General features: G+C 41.6%; 1 protein-coding gene across 10 annotated transcripts in view; it reads left to right on the top strand.

The window, feature by feature from the left end:
* Positions 1 to 22,724, top strand: part of LOC109990774 (probable E3 ubiquitin-protein ligase HERC1) — a 46,518-nt gene that overhangs the window by 18,322 nt on the left and 5,472 nt on the right. For 2 of the 10 annotated variants that reach the window (XM_065965607.1, XM_065965604.1), the window contains exons 31-72: positions 16 to 182; positions 337 to 489; positions 578 to 675; positions 840 to 935; positions 1,827 to 1,994; positions 2,099 to 2,338; positions 2,435 to 2,518; positions 2,779 to 3,004; positions 3,561 to 3,849; positions 4,184 to 4,938; positions 5,825 to 6,038; positions 6,630 to 6,799; positions 7,505 to 7,588; positions 8,676 to 8,862; positions 8,962 to 9,089; positions 10,273 to 10,481; positions 10,593 to 10,852; positions 10,999 to 11,051; positions 11,150 to 11,347; positions 12,105 to 12,270; positions 12,360 to 12,609; positions 13,099 to 13,327; positions 13,448 to 13,725; positions 14,512 to 14,639; positions 15,051 to 15,178; positions 15,446 to 15,673; positions 16,160 to 16,287; positions 16,397 to 16,596; positions 16,752 to 16,866; positions 17,029 to 17,157; positions 17,309 to 17,407; positions 17,945 to 18,118; positions 18,202 to 18,486; positions 18,588 to 18,653; positions 18,837 to 18,962; positions 19,041 to 19,179; positions 19,342 to 19,523; positions 20,049 to 20,204; positions 20,318 to 20,440; positions 20,600 to 20,702; positions 22,021 to 22,190; positions 22,496 to 22,634. In XM_065965607.1, coding sequence (XP_065821679.1) covers positions 16 to 182; positions 337 to 489; positions 578 to 675; positions 840 to 935; positions 1,827 to 1,994; positions 2,099 to 2,338; positions 2,435 to 2,518; positions 2,779 to 3,004; positions 3,561 to 3,849; positions 4,184 to 4,938; positions 5,825 to 6,038; positions 6,630 to 6,799; positions 7,505 to 7,588; positions 8,676 to 8,862; positions 8,962 to 9,089; positions 10,273 to 10,481; positions 10,593 to 10,852; positions 10,999 to 11,051; positions 11,150 to 11,347; positions 12,105 to 12,270; positions 12,360 to 12,609; positions 13,099 to 13,327; positions 13,448 to 13,725; positions 14,512 to 14,639; positions 15,051 to 15,178; positions 15,446 to 15,673; positions 16,160 to 16,287; positions 16,397 to 16,596; positions 16,752 to 16,866; positions 17,029 to 17,157; positions 17,309 to 17,407; positions 17,945 to 18,118; positions 18,202 to 18,486; positions 18,588 to 18,653; positions 18,837 to 18,962; positions 19,041 to 19,179; positions 19,342 to 19,523; positions 20,049 to 20,204; positions 20,318 to 20,440; positions 20,600 to 20,702; positions 22,021 to 22,190; positions 22,496 to 22,634 — 7,520 coding nt within the window. Of the gene's footprint in view, positions 1 to 15; positions 183 to 336; positions 490 to 577; positions 676 to 839; positions 936 to 1,826; positions 1,995 to 2,098; positions 2,339 to 2,434; positions 2,519 to 2,778; positions 3,014 to 3,560; positions 3,850 to 4,183; positions 4,939 to 5,824; positions 6,039 to 6,151; positions 6,181 to 6,629; positions 6,800 to 7,504; positions 7,589 to 8,675; positions 8,863 to 8,961; positions 9,132 to 10,272; positions 10,482 to 10,592; positions 10,853 to 10,998; positions 11,052 to 11,149; positions 11,348 to 12,104; positions 12,271 to 12,359; positions 12,610 to 13,098; positions 13,328 to 13,447; positions 13,726 to 14,511; positions 14,640 to 15,050; positions 15,179 to 15,445; positions 15,674 to 16,159; positions 16,288 to 16,396; positions 16,597 to 16,751; positions 16,867 to 17,028; positions 17,158 to 17,308; positions 17,408 to 17,944; positions 18,119 to 18,201; positions 18,487 to 18,587; positions 18,654 to 18,836; positions 18,963 to 19,040; positions 19,180 to 19,341; positions 19,524 to 20,048; positions 20,205 to 20,317; positions 20,441 to 20,599; positions 20,703 to 22,020; positions 22,191 to 22,495; positions 22,635 to 22,724 lie in introns of all 10 variants that reach the window. The other 8 variants (XM_065965602.1, XM_065965599.1, XM_065965600.1 and 5 more) reach the window with 7 other exon arrangements.

Here is a 22,724-nt window from a genome sequence, read left to right as displayed (position 1 = left end):
ACCCTGTGATTGCAGCTCCTGTGAGGATTTGCTGCCTTTAGATGTCTCCCATGCGTTGATGGAAGTGATGTGTGAGCAGCTCCACAACATCCAGTATACTTTCCACCAACAGCAGAAAGCAGAGAGGGGAACATCCGAGGCAACAGATCTGGACTGTGGAAGCAAGAGCACAAATCTACATGGTATTTCAAATTTCACAACTGAGATTCACTGAAACGTTTTTTTTTATGAAGTCCAGTGTTGAGAAGTAATCTTAGAAAAAAAAAGCACTGCTTCTCTCTTAAATTATTTCATCTTTTTTTGAGACTTGTATTTTTTCTGTTTTTGTTGTTTCAGGAATTGACAGCAGCAAAGTGGTTGAATCTCAGCTGGCTGATTTCTTGGTGTTCTTGAGGCGTGTATTGTCATTAAGAGTTATGACAAGACTTTCTACTTTTGTCAAATGGGTTGATCCCCTCATGGCCATAATTTCACACAAGTGCACTTTAGGTGAGACATATTGCACTTACAGTAAGAGGTAGATTTCATATGTTTGCAAGGCAGAACTTTTGTTTCACCTCCCCTGTCCTCTCTTCAGGATCTCCATGCTTCCAGAACCTTCGTACAAAACTTTTGGCCTTCCATGTTTTAGAGAGACTGTTACCTGCTTGTTCTGAGCCCACTCAAATTCAACAGGTATGATGCAAATAAATGCAACATGCAAGCCAAGTGCCCAAAGAAAATCAGTTGTCAAGATAAAACTGCAGGCAGACACCAGAGTATTTGAAATTGTGAATGTGATAATGAAGGTGTTATGTTACATTTTATCATTTTGTTTTCTTTTTTTTTTCCCTGTACAGATTGTTAAACAACTCTTTCAGCTTTCATCTGTTTACATGTGGAAGGAACCACTAGCAGAAAGGAACCGCGAGGAGACCGCTGAAAAAGATAAGGGGGTAATACTGCAGTTTTGGTACTATGTACTTAAAAATCTCTTGCTTTCTTACCATTCCTAATCTCTAAATATATGACTGCAATTCTTTATAATATATTTCAGTTTATCATAATGTAAAACAAATCACAAGTGCTGTTCTTTGGCAATATCTAGAAATAGATGAATTAGTCCAAAAGTGATAAGTTACATATGAAAATGGCAGACATATCCTTCTTTTCTTCAGTTATTAGCTTTAGAAACTTGTTAAGTCTTTTTTTGTTTCAACACTCCCAACACTTTTGTCTTTTCGTCTTGTCAAGTAGAAGTTATGAAATTCATCCTGAAAATCACAACATAGAATGAGCGCTCTTATCTCTTCAAAAGGTCACTGTAAGAATTCAAACTTTGCATTCACCACGTTTAAGCTCATGTGAGCAATTTTTGGTTTGTTTCGATTTTCACAACCCCTTTGGACAAGGCCATATATCTTATCTATTTGCTGATATGGGAAAAAAAGGTAAATAAAGGCTGTTTTTGCAGTGTTTTTCACAGTTTAAAATGTTAAATGGATGCAGTTAACCAGGACTCAAAGTAGTGCATTTAGGAACAAGTGAAACTCACTCCTGGCACTAATAATGTTGAATCAGCAGAACTACGTAATAGAACAGATGGGCCTGTTCTCTATCGCGGGGCTGGAGGAGAGAAAATATCAACAAACTTGATTAGTGTCAACTTCAAAGAGCACAGATATAAAACAGAAATCTACAGGATAATGTGATAACTGTCATGATCAGTTTGCTAATACTGTAAAAATCTTGGAAGTTCCCCACTGGGGATCAATAAAGGATTAGCTTAAAAAGTTTTTTTATTGTTGTTGATAATTGCTCTCTTCTGCTTCACTTTTGTTTTGCAGAATCATGGCAGCTATGACGAATGTATTCCCATTGGAGATTTTTCCTTTGACCCACACAAGCTGATCTGCTGTTCTCTGGAGAGTGGGAACATCCTGTCACATGGCTCAGGAGGGAAAGGTTACGGACTGGCAACCACTGCCATCACATCTGGCTGTTTCATTTGGAAGGTGAGGACCGTTATTTAAATGAAGACGCTCATACGGTTCATTTTTATTTACTGCCCTACACTTTCTGAAATCTAACATCCTGACATTATCTAATTTACCCTCAGTTCTACATAACCAAAGAAAACCGAGGGAACGAGGGCACCTGTCTCGGTGTTTCCCGTTGGCCGGTCAGAGATCACAACCACCACACCACCACTGACATGTGGCTGTATCGCGCCTACAGCGGGAACCTGTACCATGGAGGGGAGCTGGTCCGCACACTTCCTTCTTTCACACAGGGAGACACCATCACCTGCATCCTGGACATGGAGGCTCACACCATTTCATTTGCAAAGAATGACAAGGTGTGACCAAATATTGACAATAAATACTCAGACATCTTAAGCTGTTGACTGTCGAATGTTTTTTATAATCATTGTGTGTTTGCGTTTTTCTGCTAGGAGCCAAAGTTGGCTTTTGAAGGTGTGGTTGCCTCTGAACTCTACCCCTGTGTTTTGTTCTACAGCAGTAATCCTGGGGAAAAGGTACTTGATGTACTGTTCATACTGTAACTTACTCCACAGGGAAAGCAATACTTGTGTTTCCCTTCTATGAATCCAAGAGTGTTTTTTCATCCTCATTTTGTTTACTTTATCGTCTTTGACCACAGTTAATTCTAATCTAGTCATATGTGATGCAAATTGAGATACTTTTTCCTGGAAATTCAAGTACATGATCTGAAAGTTCACATGCTTTGGAGAACATTTTGTAGCATAATAAGGTTGTGCTGCTGTATTTCCCACAGGTGGCGCTGCGGGATCTCCAAATGCGAGGCATGCCCAGTAATCTTCTCCCCGGGGAGCCTCTCTGCAGCCCTCGGACCACGGTGCTGCTGGAGTCAACAGTGCAGCTCCTCCGTCGGCTCCATCAGTATGAACAATGGGCTTTGCACATCAACGAGTACATCCACACACACCTGGAGCTCATTGGTCCCCTGCTGAAAGAGGAAGACTTAGGATGTTTCAATCCAGGTCAGACAGGTGTGTAGCCTGCTCTTTTGTGAATAGACCATGCTTTAGTTTCATTTTCTTTTTCCATACTTATTTATATTATTCAATTGGAATCACACAGAATCATGGATGACATACAGTCATCATTGAGATCAACAGCCGGAGAGATCTGTCTTTTCAGTTTTACTTTTACAGTGTTATTATAACAGGCAAACAATATAATGTGGGGTGTCTTTCTGTTTATAAAGAAGAAATACACATTTATAAAAAAGGTTGCTTATCGCTTAAATAAGAGAAGGGCATTTAGGGCAATTATATGACTTCCATTTCTCCCACATTTCCTTGATGAGTTCTTTTTTTCTGAAGACTCGGAGAAAAGATGATTTTTGTTCTATTGTAAAGATTTCACAAACTATACTACACTGTAACAGTTTTCTGTAGTTGGTGTGTCTGGCTTCTTTTTTTTTTTGTGATTGCCTCCCTGGCAGTTATACTCGGTATTCCAAGCAAGTATTAAGATTGTTTTGTCGCAACCTTAATGAGGACCCAGCTACATTTTTTTTCAATTTCCCTCCAGGAGTCAGTCCCTCGCACTTTGAGAAAGAAGAAAATGAGAAAGATGTTGCCAGTGAAGACTCAGGGGAAAGTCTGTCACATCGTCGATCCCTGTCGGATGCCAGACTGGCTGCTCTTTGCACTGACGTGTGGCCGGTCCTGGCTCTGATTGGAGGAGTGGACAATGGTCTCCGGGCTGGAGGTCTGTGCAGGCACAAACCAAGCGGGCGACGGGCCATCCTGCTGGGCGTCCTGAAAGAAGGAAGCACCCTGGCCAAGCTTCAGTGGGAGGAGGCAGACTTCTCTGTCAGGTATTAAAATTGTATTCTCATAAATTCACTATTTTCTGTAAGACTTTCTTTCAATACATTTCTCTAAAGATCATTTACATCCATTAAACAACTATTTTATTCTTCTTGTCTTGGTCCTTTCAGCATGTTTTTGACTGTATAATTCTTTCTGTCAGTGTTTCTTTTTTCTTCTTTGTCTAACATTTTAATTTATTTTCGTCATTTAACCCCCTGATCTTACTTTCTTCTTGCTTCCTCCTCTTCATTCTTAAACCCATTAATCCCTGTTGAATCCGTCCTGGTGTCACTCCATGCTGTATCTGTGGGTTCTTCCCATCCTTCCCAATAACTAAAGCTCCATGAATTCTTGGTCACCCAGTGACACGCCGATCATCTCTCTGGAGCCCTGCGATGTATCCTGCTGTAACGTCACCCAGCTCGGAGGCCTCAAACCCACAGTGTTGTTAGATCTGATTTATTTGATGGGGCTGCTGGAGGAGCAGGGATGGGTGGGTGCAAATCCTGCCCCAAAGAGGAAACATTCAGAGGAGAACATGAAGGAAAGTGAGATGCAGAGTCGTCAGGATGAAGACATGACTGAGGACGATGAGAGGAAGAAGTTCAAAGAGCAGAATGTTGATACAGACCCTTCCTCATCACCAACCTCAAACAAAGTTGCTTCAAAGACCGCTGACCATCAGGAGTTGACATCTGTAACCCACACAAACTCCAAATTGGATGCCTTTGCCCTCGAATTGAGAGCTGTTAGAGTCTCATACCTCCTCATTGGAGCTTTGAAAACCCTGACTGTCATTTTCAGTTGTGAGAGGCTCTCGGATTTGCTCCTGGTGCCTAAACATGATCCGTCCAACCCAGCAACGAGTCCCCTTACCAGCCCAAACCCTGACCAGACCAAAGCCAGTAGCAAACAGTGGGATGAGAGCGCTGAGCTGAGGTCGGTGCTGCAGTATGTGGTGCAGAGCATGGTGAAGTGGGCGGTCAGGCCGTGTCCCATCAAACAGAGCGTGTCCCTCACAGACCTGGAGAGGGCTCAGGTCATGATCTACAAAGGAGCCATTAACAGAATGCAGGAGGACAAAGAACACAAAGGTATCAGAATGTAGGGATCAGATTTCAGATACATTTGTAGTCATGTTAGCTTGTTTTTTTAATTTGTTTTAGAGCAAAATCACAGTGACAAAGGTTGACTTGGACTTGTCAAATCTAAAGTTTTGACCTTGAACAGTCTGGAAAAACGTTTGACTTCTGACTTTTGCAGTGATAGCCTTAAGAGTCTTATCAGATCTACTTTAACTATTAAATTAAAGTATCAAACATATGTTATATTCCTGTGTCTGATTTTTTTTTAACTTTAAACCACAGAGTGATTAACAATTAAGATTTGCCAAAGTGAAACACAATAAAAGCTACTATCAGCATGTTGCTACATAGCACAAAAAGTGGACTTTAACATATGTCCCGCCTCTGACAAGGGCACAAAAAGTCAATCATAGTTTTGGATTTTGGGATGGCCAATCAATTTCTATCACCACCAGTGTGTATTCATTGTTATTGTTATATTGTTCTGCTCTGTAACATTTCCTTGACTGTTGTATTTAATTTGTTTGACTGAGGGATTTCAAAAACCCCTAATGTATAGGATTGACGATAACGTAGAGACAAGTTGATGCATTAAATTCTCATACTGGAGCACAACTATTATCTGAAAAATTAGCAAATAGAGTTTCTGTTGGCAGACAACCTTTGCAGCTAGAATTGGATTGTTTAACACGTAATGAAAACAGCTTTTAAGAAAAACAAATGAAAGAACTGTATCTTGATTTGTAGTTTGTTTATGAAAATCTGTGTTGTTGTGAGGGACTGACAGACTTACTACAGCTTTATTTTTGTATTGAGGATCAAAAATTAAAACTTAAGTGCAACAGTAATTAAGGAATTGGTTAATCTAACCTTCCTCTCTGTCTTCTCCTTGCAGAATCTGGCCATCACCCGTCCTCTCAGCCAGTTTCCAAGTCCTCTAGCTCTGTGTCGTTGTACAGCGCTGGATCAGAAGGCACTGCAATCTTTGGCCAATCAAACAGAGCCTCTGCCTCTTCCTCTAATACTGACTTAGCATCCTCTCTGCCAGCACACCTGCAGGCGGATACCCTGGATAGTTTCAACCCTTTCTTTCCCATCAGCCTTCTCCAGTGAGTATAGATCATTTTAATGGTGTTTATTTTTTCTTTCGGAGGAATAAACACAATTACTCTGGGTTTTGTTGTGTTGCTGTTGATTACCACAGACGTGTATCTTTTGGCAGCAACAGCTATTCCGAAGTCGAGGGAATGGGTGAGTTAGGATGTACAGAAATAAGAGTGTGAGGATTCTGCCTGTCACTGTCTTTAACCTTAGCTGCGGCTCTGCCTGCTTGTACTCCTCCTAACACAACCAGCCGACTGTTGTGTCAGCGATATTCCTGCTTCAGAAGCCAAACAAACCGCTTCAGTGCTGCAGAATCAAACAGAACATTAATCGAAGCTCTTCAGGAGAGTTTGGATAAAACTCTCAATATTACACCTCAAGAGCAAATAGCAGACATAAGCATGTGATCAAAGGGTACATTCTTGGTTGATTGTGTTTTTCAGGCACCTCCAAGTGAAAAAAACATGGTAGAAAAAGCTCATTGTTGGTCTGTCAACTACCTTATATCAGCAATATAAGGTCAGAATTGAAAAGTGGCCATGTAGCCCCACTTGTTCTGTGTATTACTATATATACTGTATCTTCACTCCTTCTAGGCATATGGTCTTAACTCGGTTCCCTACGCTTACTGGCCTGGTTAGCACCACCCCCGTGCTGCACCCCTGCTTCAGCCTGGCCAGCTCTGCTTCTTGTGATGCCTTCACAGAGCAGCAGACTAGCTTCATGGAACCAGGTCCCTGCAGCACACAGGCCAGGAGCAGCCTGGGTAAGAATGAGCGCAGTGACCTTTATGGGGGGAAAGCTGTCAGACGTCAGTGTCTAGGAAAGATAATTGTCTCATTTCTATAGTAATCTATAATGGATAAACTTTGCTAATAATTGCAGCCTATAAGTAGATAACAAAAAACCTCTTTCCCCATGCTGGCTTCATGTTCAAACATGCTAATAATGCAATTTTTTAATGAAATCATCTGAGATCTGTCTGTGTCTTGCATGCTCCTCTATGTTCAGCTGTGTATCACAACCAAGCTGCCGATCAAAACAGCATGCGTTTTACTCTGCTTTTAAAACAGACAGTAATTAGTCAAACACATGCATGACTACACTTTGTGCACTCACATGCTTGAATGGCACCATTTGTTCATCATCAGTTATTTTTGTTTAAAACAGTTTCAAGGAGTAAATCAAACTAAAGGTGATCGCTTTGACTATCATGCATACATGATCAGGGTTAGTTGATTGGTAGGTTTAAACATTTATTTTTTCTGTTTTGGAATAGAATAGCAATTTTATTATTATAACACATTTAGTACAGCATACATTGAGGGAAAATAACTAACAAAAACAAAAGTTTATACAACAAATGCAGTACAGTCTGCGTACATGTATAAAACAATGAAAAAGGGAGCTGTGAGCTTGTTTCAGTTTTCTGTTGTTTTTTTTGTGTACTTTTACTTTTCTCCTCAACCAGAACGGACACAAATGTTTGTCACCAGTCGGTTGCTAGAAATGGGATTCACTATGAGACATATCTACTGGGCCATGGAGGCAGCAGGTACTGCTTTGTGTTTTTGCTTTATAGGCTTTCTATTTCAAACATCTGTCCTTCACCGTGTGCTCAGCCTTTTTATAGTTTTGGTGTCTAAAAGAAAAAAAATATATATATATATTACTTTATCTCATATCTTTAACAGTTGCTTTTAATTTAACATAAAGCAAGTTACTTGTGTTGTTAATCTCCCTGATAACAATCTTTACTTCAGGGGCTTAATATAACGAGCCCCACGAGTGACATGGATAAAATAAAAATAAAAAATTGTGGCAATGAGATAATAACGCTCGGCCATGGCATGTATCGAGGAGTGAGTGTGCATGACGAGAGCTTGAGGTCGGTTTTAAAACAAACAAACAAAAAACTGACATCTAGAGAAACAATCAAGCAACGCTGATGAAATGTAGACATCTTTGATGACTTTGATTATAATGGTGGGAAAGCCCTGACCTAATGGGAGTAGGATGTATTGTAAAACTATCACACTAAAGCGGTCTACATCCCATTAAAGGGGGCAAACACAGGTTTGACATTTAAAAACCGACTAAAGCAGCAATGAAAATTCTCTGCATGATCTGACTTACTGAAATGATTTCCTGACCATGCGTTATTATATCCTGGCCACGGCTTCATTTTCATTTTATCCTTGTCACTAGCGGGGCTCTGAGGAACTTCTGGAGCAATGTCATTTAATGAATAATTTTCTCATTAAAGATAAAATATTATCATTCAAGCCTTTAAATGTCTTCAACTGTAGTAAAGTGGTAAAAGTGAACACATTCTTATCGTTTTCCTCACACATGGCACGGAACTTTTTACAACACATTATAAAATAATACACTGGAATGGGGTCAGTATCACTTTTTGAACATTATTCAATTTCAGGCTTTCCTTCACTTATTATTTGTTATCACTACCCTCCTCACACACTGTGTTGAATCAGAGCAGGTGTGCAAACATGTCCTCAGACAGCACACAGACGCAAAATCCTCTGATGGGGATGTCCAACAAGAATTAGCAATGCAGCGCTCCATGATCCACCTTTTCTGTTTGAACTCTGACAGTTCACCTTCCTTGTGGTCCCTCCCAGATGTAGCAGGTGACCTGGACTCTCAAACCATCGAGGTGTTGGCCAGCTGGATGTTAGAGCACCCGCTGACTGAGGAGCACCAGACGGCTGAGTCAGCTCGACCTGAGCGTGCCCCGGACACCCCGTCACCAGATGGGCCAGAGACTGTACAGTGCCCTGAGCGATCCACCAGTCAACCCAATGAAAGGTCAGATACAGATACATTTACTGGCTTCATGGTTTTATCAATCTAATCATATACATTTTTGAAATAATGTGATGCATGTTGTTTTGTTTTGTTTTAAAGTTTGTTGCCAGGGCTGGACTGGATCGAGAGGGAGAACTTCTTGGATGTCCACCTCACCAGGAACAGACCTCCTCCTGCACGGCGGCGACGCTCAGGCCCGACTCAGAGGACCTCCTTCCGAAGGGCAGGTCAGAGACGCACCATTGAAGTAGATCAAGCAACACAAATAGGCAAGGCTTATTTTTTAGGGTTTTTGAATCACAAGATACCCAAGACCACGTTTTTTTGAGAAATCATGTAAATCATGAGTACTGCTTTGACATATAGTATACATTGCAAGTGTTAACCTGTTTTCCAATAATTATTGTGCCCCGTAAGGAACTCTTTCAAAACATTTAGTTTTCAGTGAACAAAATATGGATGCAGGCTCATTAGCAAATGGAATTACATACTCTGAAATTGAAAATGATTAATTAAATAATCTGTTTTAACAGTCATCCTTCCGTTTTGACTTTACAAGAAAAAAACAGACTTAGAAAAATGTTTTTAATATTCTATAACTGAAATATTTGGTCTGTATGTGCAACAATACTCTGATATTTCCTGTGGTGAATGATCATCCGTGTATTGATACAGTATTGCCCATTGACTGTATTTAAATATGGACATCCTGTCTTCATCTCCTCTGATGTACAAAAAAGAAAGAACTAATGCCACATCCCTTCTGCTAACCAAAACACGTTTAAAATTCCCATGAAACAGCAAAGATGCCTCGGGTCGGTACAGATTCTTGTGTTGGTTGGAAGCAGACACTCGTGTGCATTGAAAGTCTAATGTCCTCTTGTGGCTCGTCATGTACTCGGCTAATCCAGTAAAGAATGCTACAGGAGCTGAATTTGTAAACACAGCTGTCAGTCATGATGTGACATTCACTGTTTTTACATCAAATAACCAATCAAAACTAAAGTTGTAAGAAAACTAAAATCTTGGACATAAACCAGTGTGTGATAATAACTATCGCGACAGAATCTGAGTTTGAGAAAACTTTATTTGACATGTTTTTAACGCAGGTTTTTGATTTTAAAGTTTGCCATGGAGTGGTTTATGAACTATACTTTAGACAGGCAGTATCTTTTGGCTTCACCTGAAGTGGGGTTGTTGTTTTTTATAGTATAGTGTATTGCCATGTAAATATTAGACTGCTATTCTTTATCAACTTTGATTTGAAGTTTTCTGACTGAAATCTTTCATCGATCTGTCTGTAACTCACAATAACGGCCTTTTCTGAAATGTTTCTCTGGCTAATTAAAAACAAAAGTCACAAACGTTTTTCGCAATTTCATCTGAAGCTAGCATCCTTTTTCCTTTTAGACCTGCCATCCCCCAACCCACTCCCGCAGCTCTACCAACAGCACACATCCGTCAGTGATTGGCCGGAGCAGGTGGAGTTTCATCCCTTTTCTGCGGAGGAGGAGTCAGAGCTGGGCTACATGGACGACCCGTACCATGAAGAAAGTTACGAGGACTTGCTCGCACCTTCGTTTTTCAGCTTGGAGAGAGACACGCTGCAGATAGTGGAGGTCAAAAACACACATTCATCCCCGAGGCTGCATGACATGAATCAAAGAAAAAAATGATTTTCGCCTATTAAAAGAATTTTAAAGATGCCTTTTCTTCTTCTGTTTGTTTAGGCTGGAGAAGAACACAGTCAGATGGTGAAGTGTGAGCTCTGCAACACCCTCACCCTGCAGTTTAACAACCACATAAAGCGCCGTCACCCAGGGTGTGGTCAGAGCGCTGCACGTAAAGGTTACGACAGCACTGGGTCGTATGTGGACGTCTGGTTCAAAGGAGAGTGTGGATCCAACTTCCCCTTCTACCTCCTGTGCAGCTCCTGCAGGGAAAAGTATCTGGCTGCGAACCTGAGCGACCCAAACTCTAAATACGAAAGGTACAGTAGATCGTAAAGAACAATTATGGATCCATTCAATACACTTGATTTAACATCCAATAAAAGTGTCTAGACTTTCTATTGTGTGTATACTTTTATAAAAACTGCTAATCTACCTTTTTGTTGTCGTCCTCCTTTTGCTGTAGGATTAAGGGTCTAACATCTGATTTGGTTGGCCACTTGGACAGCACTTCTGATGGTAGGAAAGGACATTTTGACTTTCAATAAGGGCACAAAAGAATGAGTTGAGTGGTTTCACATTTGTTAATATGAAATGATTTTTGTGTTTTTTCTTAGATGATTGGGAAATTAGCCACCAAGATGAGTGCGACACGGACAAACTGACAGGACTGGAGGACTTTGGACTTTTGCTGCGACCACTGGGACTGACTGAAAAGAAGCTGGTGCCAGACCCCATCCCCTTCACTGAGCCGGATCCTCTCGGAGCTCTGGTTTACCGCACAGATGACCCAAGGAGGGCAATAGCTCCCAAAGGTATTATTTCACTCTTCCTAGCTAGTTTTGTTCTAAGAAGACGAATGTCAGGGCGCTGGTTAAGTTCAGGTGATAGAGCAGGTGTCACATGTACGGAGGCTTGTTGCGGGATTAAAGCCCCATCCTGAGGATATTTGGTGCATGTCATCCCACACTCTCTCTCCCCACATTTTATGTCTCGCCAAAGCTGCTCTATCAAATAAGCTCTAAAGACACTTAAAAACTTTTTCCCGTCCAGTATATTTTCTGCAGCTTTATCTCGACTCTATTAAAAGGTGTGACATAAAACTAACCAGCGTTTTAGTTTGATTAATACTGTGTTGTTTTCAAACGTTTGAATATTAAATCACCGGACGGATCCAGAGCATTAGGTTGCATTGAGGGGTTTAGTATCTCACTGTCCTGTTTTTCATGTTGACATGAATGTTTCTGTCACTTTATCTCTAATGAAAGATTTAGTCTACTTGTAACACACACCCACATCCCCTCTGTGCTTGTTGGCAGCAGCAGATCTCTGCTACAGCAAAGCGTACTGCAGCAGAGTGACTCATCACTCGTTTATCATAGCTGGGTATCTGAAGCACAACAACTCATACACTTACAGTTCTCCAAGTAATTTGAATTTTTGCATACCCCACCCATATAGACTGTCTATGTAAACCATGCTTTAAAAAGGAAATTTAGGGAGATATTGTAAGGATTTTTGTCATGATTGATTGTAATGAAATGCCTTTCAATTTTTGTTTTTCATTATCAGGGAATGCACTTGTTGAGCATAAGGCCTCCCTGAGCCTTGGACAGCAGGCTGTATCACTGAGGGACTCTCATGACAGACTAAAAGCTTTGAGAAGAGTCACCTCCACAGCCCAGATTCTGCTGGCTTACAGCATGGTGATGAGAGCTCTATCTCAGACCGCCTCCAGGTATGTTTTCCCGGCCTAAAGCCTTATTGATAGATGTTTTTCAGCGATTTATCGCGTTTCAAAGACTCCGCTCTTATCTTCCTCTGCAGTGCATCTGTGTGCAGCCAGTCAAACGGACTGGAGTCGTTGGGTCTGGCAGATATTCGTATCCTGGTCCGCTTGATGACTCTAGCAGCAGGAGGCAGAGCTCACACCTGTATGGACAGACAGCCAGGTGTGAAGGGGGTGACCACAGAGAGAAACAACTCCACCTGCCTCAGCTTCCTGTCCTCTGCCATCGGCAGTGTGGTGTCCCACAGCCCCGCTGCTTACAGGCAGCTGGTGGAGATATGCACTCAGGTCAGATTTCTTTGATCTTTCCCTTCATTATAAGATCTCTGTTTTATAATTATTACCAAAATCTACACAACAAAAACTATTTTCAGAGTGTTGCATTTTTCTTCTTTAAACCTGCTGCTAGGTTGTTTTCTATTTAATTATGAAACAGACTGAAATTAATATTAAATCCTCTTTATGAGCTACTGAAGCCAATAAAACAATCAGCATAAAGATTCTTTGTGGTCTTTAATGTCTGAAACTTCTGGCGTGGGGGTAGGTGTCAAACTAAATGATTAACAGCACACTGCCAACAGCCCATGTTTTTGTTTTTCTCAGTGAATGATCCATTTGACTTTTGACAGAGAGCAGAATGAGACTTTTCATGAGAAAATTGACTTTACACATACAGGACAATGACACAGCTCTGTCCACAGGGGGGCGCCAAAGTCAAAGCCTAAAAAGAGAGAAAAGTTATAAATTATAAAAGTTCTTTGAATATTTCTGCTGCAGGACTTGATGGCAGCAGCTACAGGAGTGAACATTGGAGCCATCAGTGACCCGCAGCAGAGAGGCTGTCTGAACTTCAGTCTAACATCTGCAGCTCAAGGAGTCCAGAATCAGAAGGACACCATCGAGCAGACTCCTCCAACATTCCTGGTCACACAGAGTCTAGTGTCCCTGCTCACTGAGAAGGGTGTTCACTGTTACAGCTCAGACAGGACAGAACACGAGGCCAACGGTGAGAGAAGGAGGGTTACTTCATGAGTTTTTTCTATTATAAGTATTTATTAATACATGTAATAAATCTTATTTTGAAGTGAAGACAAGATATTTCTGAATTTGTGTCTGTTTGACCCAGATGCAGCAAACCAGGGGATGCCTTCTTCGTCCTTGCCTCCTTCCCCTCTCCCCCACCTGAGCTCCAGAGTTGGCCCTCTGGAGCTGGCTAATGCTCTGGCAGCGTGTGTTCTGTCTGCCAGGCTGACCAATAGGCACCGTCAGTGGGCAGCACAGCAGCTGGTGCAGGCCTTGGCTGCCACAGGGCGGGACAGTCCTAATCGGCCCCAAACATACAGTGACCTGGCAGGTGATCTGCGCAAATGTCCCCTCAAGAGGCTGGAAGGACACTACAACAAGGTGAAGGACTTCAAATGTTTTGTCTAGGAACTTTTTTCACCAGACAGTTTTCCCTTTGTTCTTACATCAGGATGAGATGTGTTTTTGTTTGTTTTTCAGAAAAAACAAAAAAAGAAATCAGAGCAGTTTTCACATGCAATTTGTGCAATATGCAATTTCTAGATCATTTTAGGAGGACTGCTCCTGAAATCCTCCTGATCTGGCTGTGGACTATCCCTGTCAGACAGGATGGGGGGCTGGGGGTCTCCTGAGGCAAGACATATATGAGGTATAAAAAATGGCAAGGAGGAAGCAGACTAAGCAGCAGAGTCCGCTATATGACACTATTATGGGAATATTTGCCTTTATATCAGTGCTCACAATATCAACAAAAGAGCAGAGAAGAACATAATGCAACTCACCCTGAAAACTTCAGGTGTGAGCAAGGCTTAGGATTGATTAAACTGGTAGAGTTTTATCCATTTAAGTATTTGTATGTAGTTATTTTGTATTGAATAATTTATATGTAGTCCTTTATTTTAATCACAAGCTTCAGCCATTATTTTTGAACAATCCTAAGTTGTAAATGAAAAGTGATGCCTGTAAAACATCCACCAAGTTATGGATGACCTCTTTGATATTCTTTCTTTCTTTTTTTGAGAAACAAACAAAGGAGAGGGTTGAAATAATGTGGACATTGGCAAATCCTCGCCACTGACACGCATCAGTATGAGCAGGGACAGCTCTGGCATTTCTTGACCTATCATGAGTGGAAAATTCAAAGAAAGTTGTTTCTGCTCTGTTTAGGTGACCAGCTGTTCCTGGAACAGTGATCAGAGTTTGCTGGCTACATGCTCCCAGGACAAAGTGGTGCAACTGTGGAGCATCAGCCAGAGTAATGTGGAGTTACAGACCACCTTCTCCTGCATCACCAGGTATTATCTGTGCCGTGAGGGTTTAACTGTGTCATACAGATGTTTATTGTTATGGACTGTATTGCTATCATGCATTTTATGCTGTCTGTTGTGGTAACTTTTGAAATATAAGTAGAGATCATTTTAGGCCATTTTACTGTCGACTAGTTTAGTGACATAATGTTGCAATTCATTTAGCAGATGCTTTTAATGTCAAATCTTTATCTATAGGTAATGTCTGAGGATATTTAATTAATAAACAGCAGTTGGACACAAATGGACATTTAGCTTAGTAGTACAAGATAATAAATTAATAGCACTTTTCAATGTATTTAAGTAAGCCACACAGGATCATACAAATGACATGATATGGTGTCAAAGAACTGGTGATCGTTGAAGTTGTTATCTCGCTATTTCTCTGACTCTCTCCAGTAAGGTGGACAGATCGAGCAGCGAGCGGTCCAGTAGATGTTCCCACACGTCTCCCGTCTACTGGAGTACAGGCGGACACTTCTTGGCAGCTCCGGAGAACAAACACATCAACATCATGAACATCAGGGGTAAGTCTAGTTCTTTGTCTCTTAAGAAGCCTGCTGTAGGTCTAATTTCAGAACGAACTTACTAAATGTTCAGCTGTTGCAATGAACTGTTACTCCAAAAAGTTTGATAATTTGTAAATAATCATGTGAAACTTCAAACCCTGAAAAATTACAGGAAGCAATTTTCCCTTTTTTTGACCAGAAAAGGACTTCAAAGATTTGTGTTATTGTTATTAATCAGAGCAGTAAATTATTGTCTTTTTTTTTTTTTTTTTTTTAACTTTACAGGGTCTCACTGCCATGTGGAGGCTCAGGTGTCCCGGGTCACGGCTCTCTGCTGGGCTCAGGCCTTCAGCTTGTGGGTTCTCGAGCAGCCAGCTGCCGGTAAGAACAGACCTGCTGAGAGCCTGCTGGTGGGACGGCTGGACGGCTCCCTCTGCTGGCTGCAGGTCACACTGCAGGAGATCGACCTGCACGTAAAGAGTACAGAACTCACCCACTGCTACAGGAAGGAGGGTAGGAGGACTGTTATTGATGTAATTCAAGTTTAGTTAACAAGATGGACAATTTTTTTGAACATTGTTATACTTTGAAACCTAGAGGAATATACATTTTGTCAAACACTTGTTCCCCTCTTCTGCAGATTGCTAGAAGAGAACACTTTTCTATCTGTATAGTTAATGAATCTGCTGTCAGGAGGCAATTAGCCTAGTGTGTTTCCTTGGTAACAATAAACATTTGGTGTGTGTCATGGTGGCTCATCATGGAGGCTGCCGCGACATAACACGTCCCGTTACAACTATACTATTACTTTTGGCTTTGATAACTGTTGGAAATATTTGTATGTATAATAATATATTTCACCTCCATATTTAGTGTAGATATGTGAAAATGGCATCAATCATATTTTATCTTTTTTTTTTTAAAGAAATCATTGAGTGTATTTTCAAAATGTCAAACTATTAGGAGTCAAAGGCGTACATCTTGTCTGATCTGTTCTAGCTCCTCAGTGTGTGGCCTGGCACAGTGAGGACAAGCCTTTCGCAGTGGGCTATCCCAGTGGAATAATCCTTTTGTCCACACCGGAGACGTACGAGAATGAGCAGCCTGTGGAGCTATCTATCTTCCAGGTTTGGTTTCAAATACTCTCTCACTCCCATTTGCCCTTGTTTTAAGAAAACTACAAGTATGGTAACATACAATTTCACCACTCTAACCTCCTCTTCTCTCACTCTGCAGGAAAGTGTGACTTCTCTAAAATGGGACCCCACAGGACACCTCCTGCTCTGTTTGGGGAGGTCAGAGGTAGTGAAGATACTGGGACGCACTGAGGGCACATGGGTGACCCTCCACTCCATCATTCATACCAGCACTGTTAACATCGCAGAATGGTGTCCGCTCGCTGGCAGAGCAACAGATCCCAGGCTTATGATGGCTGCGTAAGTACTTAATAGTTACTACGTTTGTAAATGTAACGGTACAAAGAACGTAGAGGAAAATGTATGAAAAAAAATGTCTCATCAAAGCTGCATATAACTGTTTTTTTTGTTCACATGGCTGCTTTTCTGATTTAATTCTCTCCCTGATTGTGCAGAGGCTGTCAGAATGGCTCTGTGCATGTCTGGACATTGCCACAGGGGGGTACCGTTGTATCTTTGCCTAACATACTCAACAGCCCCCTGAGCCAGGATAAAAACACAGAAGTCAAGGTCAGTTTCAATCTGCTGTTGGAGCTTTTCACCACTGATTCTACCTTTCTTTATTTGGTTTAAATAGAATCTTTTCAGGACTTTTTTTAAGAAAGGTTTTATTTTTGCCTGGTGGTGTTTTTCACCTGTAATTCTTAAGATCTGTTTCCTTTCTAACCGCAGGAGGGAGCAAGCTGTGTGTTTGTACTGCATGGCCACATTACAGCAGTGAAGTCGCTGTCATTTTGTTCCACTGGACTGGCTCTGGTCTCTGGAGGGATAGGGGGACTGCTCAACATCTGGTCCTTACAGGTCAGAAACACTATTCACTGTTCCTGACACCTCTTAACTTGAAAAGCACTTACCTAACAATCAACTCTTCCAACATTTATGATGTATTGATTGATTTATTATGAATTAGTCAGATTTGATATCATCCTGTGTCTCTCTGTGTGTCTTTCAGGATGGCTCAGTCTCACAGACGGTTACAGGTTTGGGTTCAGTCGTCAGCACTACCTGGATACCAAACTTGGGTGTAGCTGCCTGCTTTGGGAGGTCAAAGGTAAAGTGAATCACTCATAACTTAATATCAATAATAATCAAATGTTAGAGGAACATTTTGGGATTTAAACAACACCATCATCCAGCAAGGAGACGTTCATCTTAACTCATAAAAGCCTCTTATACATGCACTGCACTCCTGAAAGTTTTCAGACATGTCTTGTTTGGTCTATGCCAAAACTCTTCATACTCTTTATTGCTCATCAGCTTTATCTGTATTTTGTTTTCCTCTCTTGTATTTGTATTGTGGAAACATCCTCACATGCACGCTATACCTCAACACTGGTGATATTACATCCAACTATGACAATCTCCCTCTTTGAGGTTCATGTATGGAGGGAAATTGAAGAGAATATCAGGACCTTGATGTCATAGAAAATGTCAGGACTTCGTGTAGTGTGTGAAATGGGCTAAAGTTTGCTGGAAAACAGCCGAACTTTGTATTTTATTATAAACTTTTAATGGATTATAATGTGCAGTTCAAACATTTTTGCCTGTGCGACTTTACAGTTTTGCTCTGGCTCTGTTTCTTTCCCAGGACGTGTCGTTGATCTGCTGCACCCCTGACTGGATCAGTCAGAATCATGTGCTGGCTTCCTGTAGAATGGTCCTCAGAAGCCAGAACATCCTGGGTCTAAATCGGGCTCCTTGTTTGTCCGTCTTCCTGGAGAGGCTTCCCCTGCTGCTTCAGGATCAGTACAACTACGAGCGGGTCATTACTGAATCTTTATTTGAAAGTTTTTCTTTTCTGAGCTTCAGCTGAAATCTAATTTTGAATTTCCTTTCTAACTGCAGAGCCATGTGGCAGCCGGTGACCAGCTCGTCCACAGTGTCTTCCTGCAGAGTCTGGCCTCTCTGACTGTTGGTCTGTCCTTAGAGAAACACCTCTGCCGGTTTCCACGCCCGCCACACCACACCTATCCTGAGGCCCACGCCTGCCCGTCAGAGTGGAGCTGGCTCGCCACCTACGCCACTACTGTCCGCAGTGCTGAGGCTATCGCAAGCGGAACTGTCTTCCCAGAATCCTTCATTGTTTCTGATTGTCATGAGATTGAAGAGTGTGAACTCATCAAGGCACTAGTGAGCAGCTGCAATTATCTTTGAGTTATTATTATTTTGGGAAATGGTTTGAGGAATTTGAATTCAGTCCCCATAATGAGAGAAACTTTTCTCTCTTCTAGGACAACAGTAAGTGGAGCTTCAGGATGGATGAACAGCTGATGTCATGGGCAACCACCAGACCAGAGGTAACAGTAACGCAAAATATAGACTCACTCCTTTTGATAATGATTCTGTTTGATCTACCGTCCCTTGCAAAATGAGATGCGTGTGTGTGTTACGCTGATGACCCCTGAATAACATCCTAAAGATGTGTCTATATTTTTATTATATTTTTGGTAACCTTCTCTGTGATCCGCTTTGTTTTTCAGGACTGGCAACAAGGTGGGAAGAGTGACGTGTACTTGTGGGGGAATGGACGCTACGGACAGTTGGCAGGAGTGGGAACCAACCTCATGATTCCTGCTCTCGCATCCTCCCTCTTACAAACACAACAGGTAGAAACTTCTCCTCAATCAGGATGAAGTCTCTGTCCTTGACTCATTTGTTGAATGTTTCTGGTCATTGTCTTTCAGGTTGTGTGTGGACAGAACTGCACCTTCCTGGTCCAGTCCAATGGGACGGTACTGGCTGTAGGAGAAGGACAATATGGCAGACTGGGACAAGGGAATTCTGATGATCTCTACATCCCTACTATCATCTCTGCTTTTCAAGGTACAATATTCACCAAGGGCCTCAGAACTCAAGTATGAACTGTTCTGCTATTCTGTCAAATGTCAATTCTTGCCTCAACCACATTGAATCAGTAATCCAAAGAGAAGAAGTGATCATTTTCAATGCTGATTTGATGTAATATCTACAATGTTGTGGGTGCAGGTTATGTGGTGACTCAGCTGGTGACGTCCTGTGGGTCTGATGGACACTCTATGGCTCTGACTGAGACCGGGGAGGTGTTCAGTTGGGGAGATGGAGATTTTGGGAAACTGGGTCACGGCAATAGTGAAAGGCAGAGGAGACCCAAACAGATAGAGGCCTTACAAGGAGAGGACGTCATTCAGGTAATCCAGGGATACTTTTCTGCTTCTGTTCTGTATTTTTCAAAGCATTAAGAGAGTTATTAGTGGTAATCTGCTTAACTGGCAGTGTACTGTTTTAGCTCCAGATTTATCTCTTTGCTGATATTGTCCTGTCACATGAAAGAAGTGTTTGTTTTTTAACAAAACATCTCTTCTTTCTTTAGGTTAAATTAATTATTTGCATATTTAATGTGCGCAAGGAATCTTTGGCATGGATACATTTTGACAAAGCTTTTTTTAGCTGCTAATCACCTTGCCCATGGCATATAAAAAACTAAAACAAAATAATCACTCTTCTCTCTGAAGGCCTTGATCCCTTTGAACATCATATAGAGGCATCGTTATTCATTTGAACCCCCTGACACTCCTCACAAGAGCTTTAATACTCCTGCGTAACACATGAAAAACCACTTTTCCCCTTTATTCCCTAAAAAAATATTTCTAGTGAAAATCAGATTCACTCTACGTTTTCTGAAATGTTCCTTAAACTCTCCTTTCAATTTCAAGCTTGCTTGTGGTTTCCGGCACTCGGCTGTCGTCACAGCAGATGGGAAGTTGTTCACCTTCGGCAGCGGTGAATCTGGTCGCCTGGGTCAAAGATCAACATCCAACAAGATGCTGCCTGAGAGGGTGGCAGCACTAGAAGGATATCATGTGGGGCAGGTAAGAAATGGACTGTTTGATTCTTTAACTCTGATGTTAAAACAGTCCCTACATTCAAATAAGAAAAGTACTTTAAAATGTTACTAAACAAACTTACTGTTTACCTCTCCCAGGTGTCATGTGGCCTCAACCACACATTGGTGCTGTCACTTGATGGCATGGTTGTGTGGGCGTTTGGAGATGGGGATTATGGAAAATTAGGGACTGGTTCCTCCACAGCCAAATATTACCCTCAGGCAAGTCCCAGTGTTTACCCCATGGGGAATATTAAAGTAATTCTTGTATTTACCTTCTTTGTATCCGTTGCCCTCAGATGTATTCTTTAAATGTACTTGATATTTCATGATTTTCTACAGTGTTGATGAAATATTTTTCCTGGCTGTTCCTATTTGCAGAAAGTGGAGCAGCTTTGCAACAAGAGTATAAAGAAGGTCAGCTGTGGAACTCAGTTCTCTGTGGCGTTGAGCTGTGATGGACATGTTTACACATTTGGACAAGGTACATTTTACTGTGACGTTAAAAATATCCCCATTGTGAGTTAAAATGTTGTTATTGCATTGAGTTCTCAGAACAACTCGTGGTTTATGCCTTAAGCCAGCAGGAAATGGCAAACTTTTAAAATATAAATCATTTAATTTGAAATACATAATCACTCACAAAAACTCCAACAGAATTGAATAAATCTAATTTGTACATAACTCTAGGCCGGGGTCTTTTGCATAATGGTCATCAATCATCATGGCAGGCAATTGTTTAACTGTCTGTGTGATGGTTCACTGTGTTTTATAAAGCTCCTGTCAGAAGTTTTTAGCCCGTAATGAAACGGACAAAAATTAAGATGTCCACATATGTTCTCACAAGATCATCAAAGAGTAGATTGATGATTTTTTTATACTTATACTTACTGTAACAAATGCAGTACGGTAGCTGACAGACCAAATAATTAACTGCACGCTGCAGAAACAGTTTTTCATTATTATTTTTTTACATTTCCCACAGCAGAGGTTTGCAGAGAGTGATATATTTGACTAATAGAACGCACATGCACAGGTCAAAATCAACAAAGAGATGTCCAAAGGGGGTGCCAAAATCCATATAAACCTAAAGTTCTTCACTAGAGCTTTAATTGAAAAAAAAACATTAATACTTAAAGGTTCCATATTCTGCTTTTTCTGGTTTTATATGCTCTTTAGTGTGTTTTCCAAGTGTCCTGTGCATGTTTAGACACATCTATGTGCAAAAATTCAAAGTCCGCTGTAGCATTAGCTGCATGTAACGCTCGGTTCTAGCCCCTCTAGATAAAAATTTGTCAGTCCGACGTCTTTGTCAGTGTGAGATCACTGATCTAAGCTCATTGGCTCATTGTGGCAAGCCCAGCAGATCATGTTGAAATTTCCGAGAAGCGTGTTGAACAACTGACCAATAATGACAAAGCGGATCGGCAGACCAATCAGAGCAGACTTGGCCCACGTGGGGTCTAACAGTGTGGGCTCAACAGAGCGTAGCTGACGGACTCAGAGCGTAGAGGGAGCAAGGAGGAGCAGTACATGAAAACAGACACTTTTGTCGGACTTTATCTATTGTGAACGTACAAAAGTAGGTACATAGATTAAATATACGAACCCCAAAAAGGGGAGAATATGGGCTCTTTAGCACAAAGGAGATGCTCTCTTTACTGCCATAAGTTGTACAAAAAATCAACTTACCGGGACTTGGCAGAATTGGAAAGCTGCATATAGAAAAGACCCCAATGTGTTTTGTTGTTTATTTAGTGAACACAGATATATAACCAGGCTTCCTTCTGTTCATCCCCCAGAGCGTTTGATCGGCCTGCCGGACTCCATGCTGAAGAATAAATCCTGCCCTCAGGTGGTGCCATCTCTGGAGGGGCTGTTCATAGAAGATATAGCCGTGGGCTGTGAGCATGTGCTCGCCCTGTCCTCCACAGGAGATGTCTATGCCTGGGGCTGCAACAGCGAGGGACAGGTAACAAACATCCTCTGTTATACAACAATTCTACATCTTGACCGTCTGAAGTTCCACAGTAGACACCTGTACTATTGTTGTTTAATTTGTGTGTGTGTGTGTGTGTGTGTGTGTGTGTGTGTGTGTGTGTGTGTGTGTGTGTGTGTGTGTGTGTGTGTGTGTGTGTGTGTGTGTGTGTGTGTGTGTGTGTGTGTGTGTGTGTGTGTGTGTGTGTGTGTGTGTGTGTGTGTGTGTGTGTGTGTGTGTGTGTGTGTGTGTGTGTGTGTGTGTGTGTGTGTGTGTGTGTGTGTGTGTGTTTGTTCCAGCTTGGCCTTGGACACTCTAACCCCATGAAGGAGCCCACACTCATTACAGCCCTCCAGGGGAAAAACATCAGACAGATCTCTGCTGGTCGCTGTCACAGCTCAGCATGGACCACCCCCTCTACCTCCATCAAACACTCAGGTACACACGCACGCACGCACACACACACACACACCATGATCCATCAAAGAGATCACACTTTAAGACTCGTGTTTTTAACCTTCATCTCCA

This window comes from Labrus bergylta, chromosome 17, assembly GCF_963930695.1.
Source record: "Labrus bergylta chromosome 17, fLabBer1.1, whole genome shotgun sequence".
Classification (NCBI taxonomy): Eukaryota; Metazoa; Chordata; class Actinopteri; order Labriformes; family Labridae; genus Labrus; species Labrus bergylta.
Note: the sequence above shows the minus strand (reverse complement) of the source record. Positions and strands in the feature narration are given on the sequence as shown.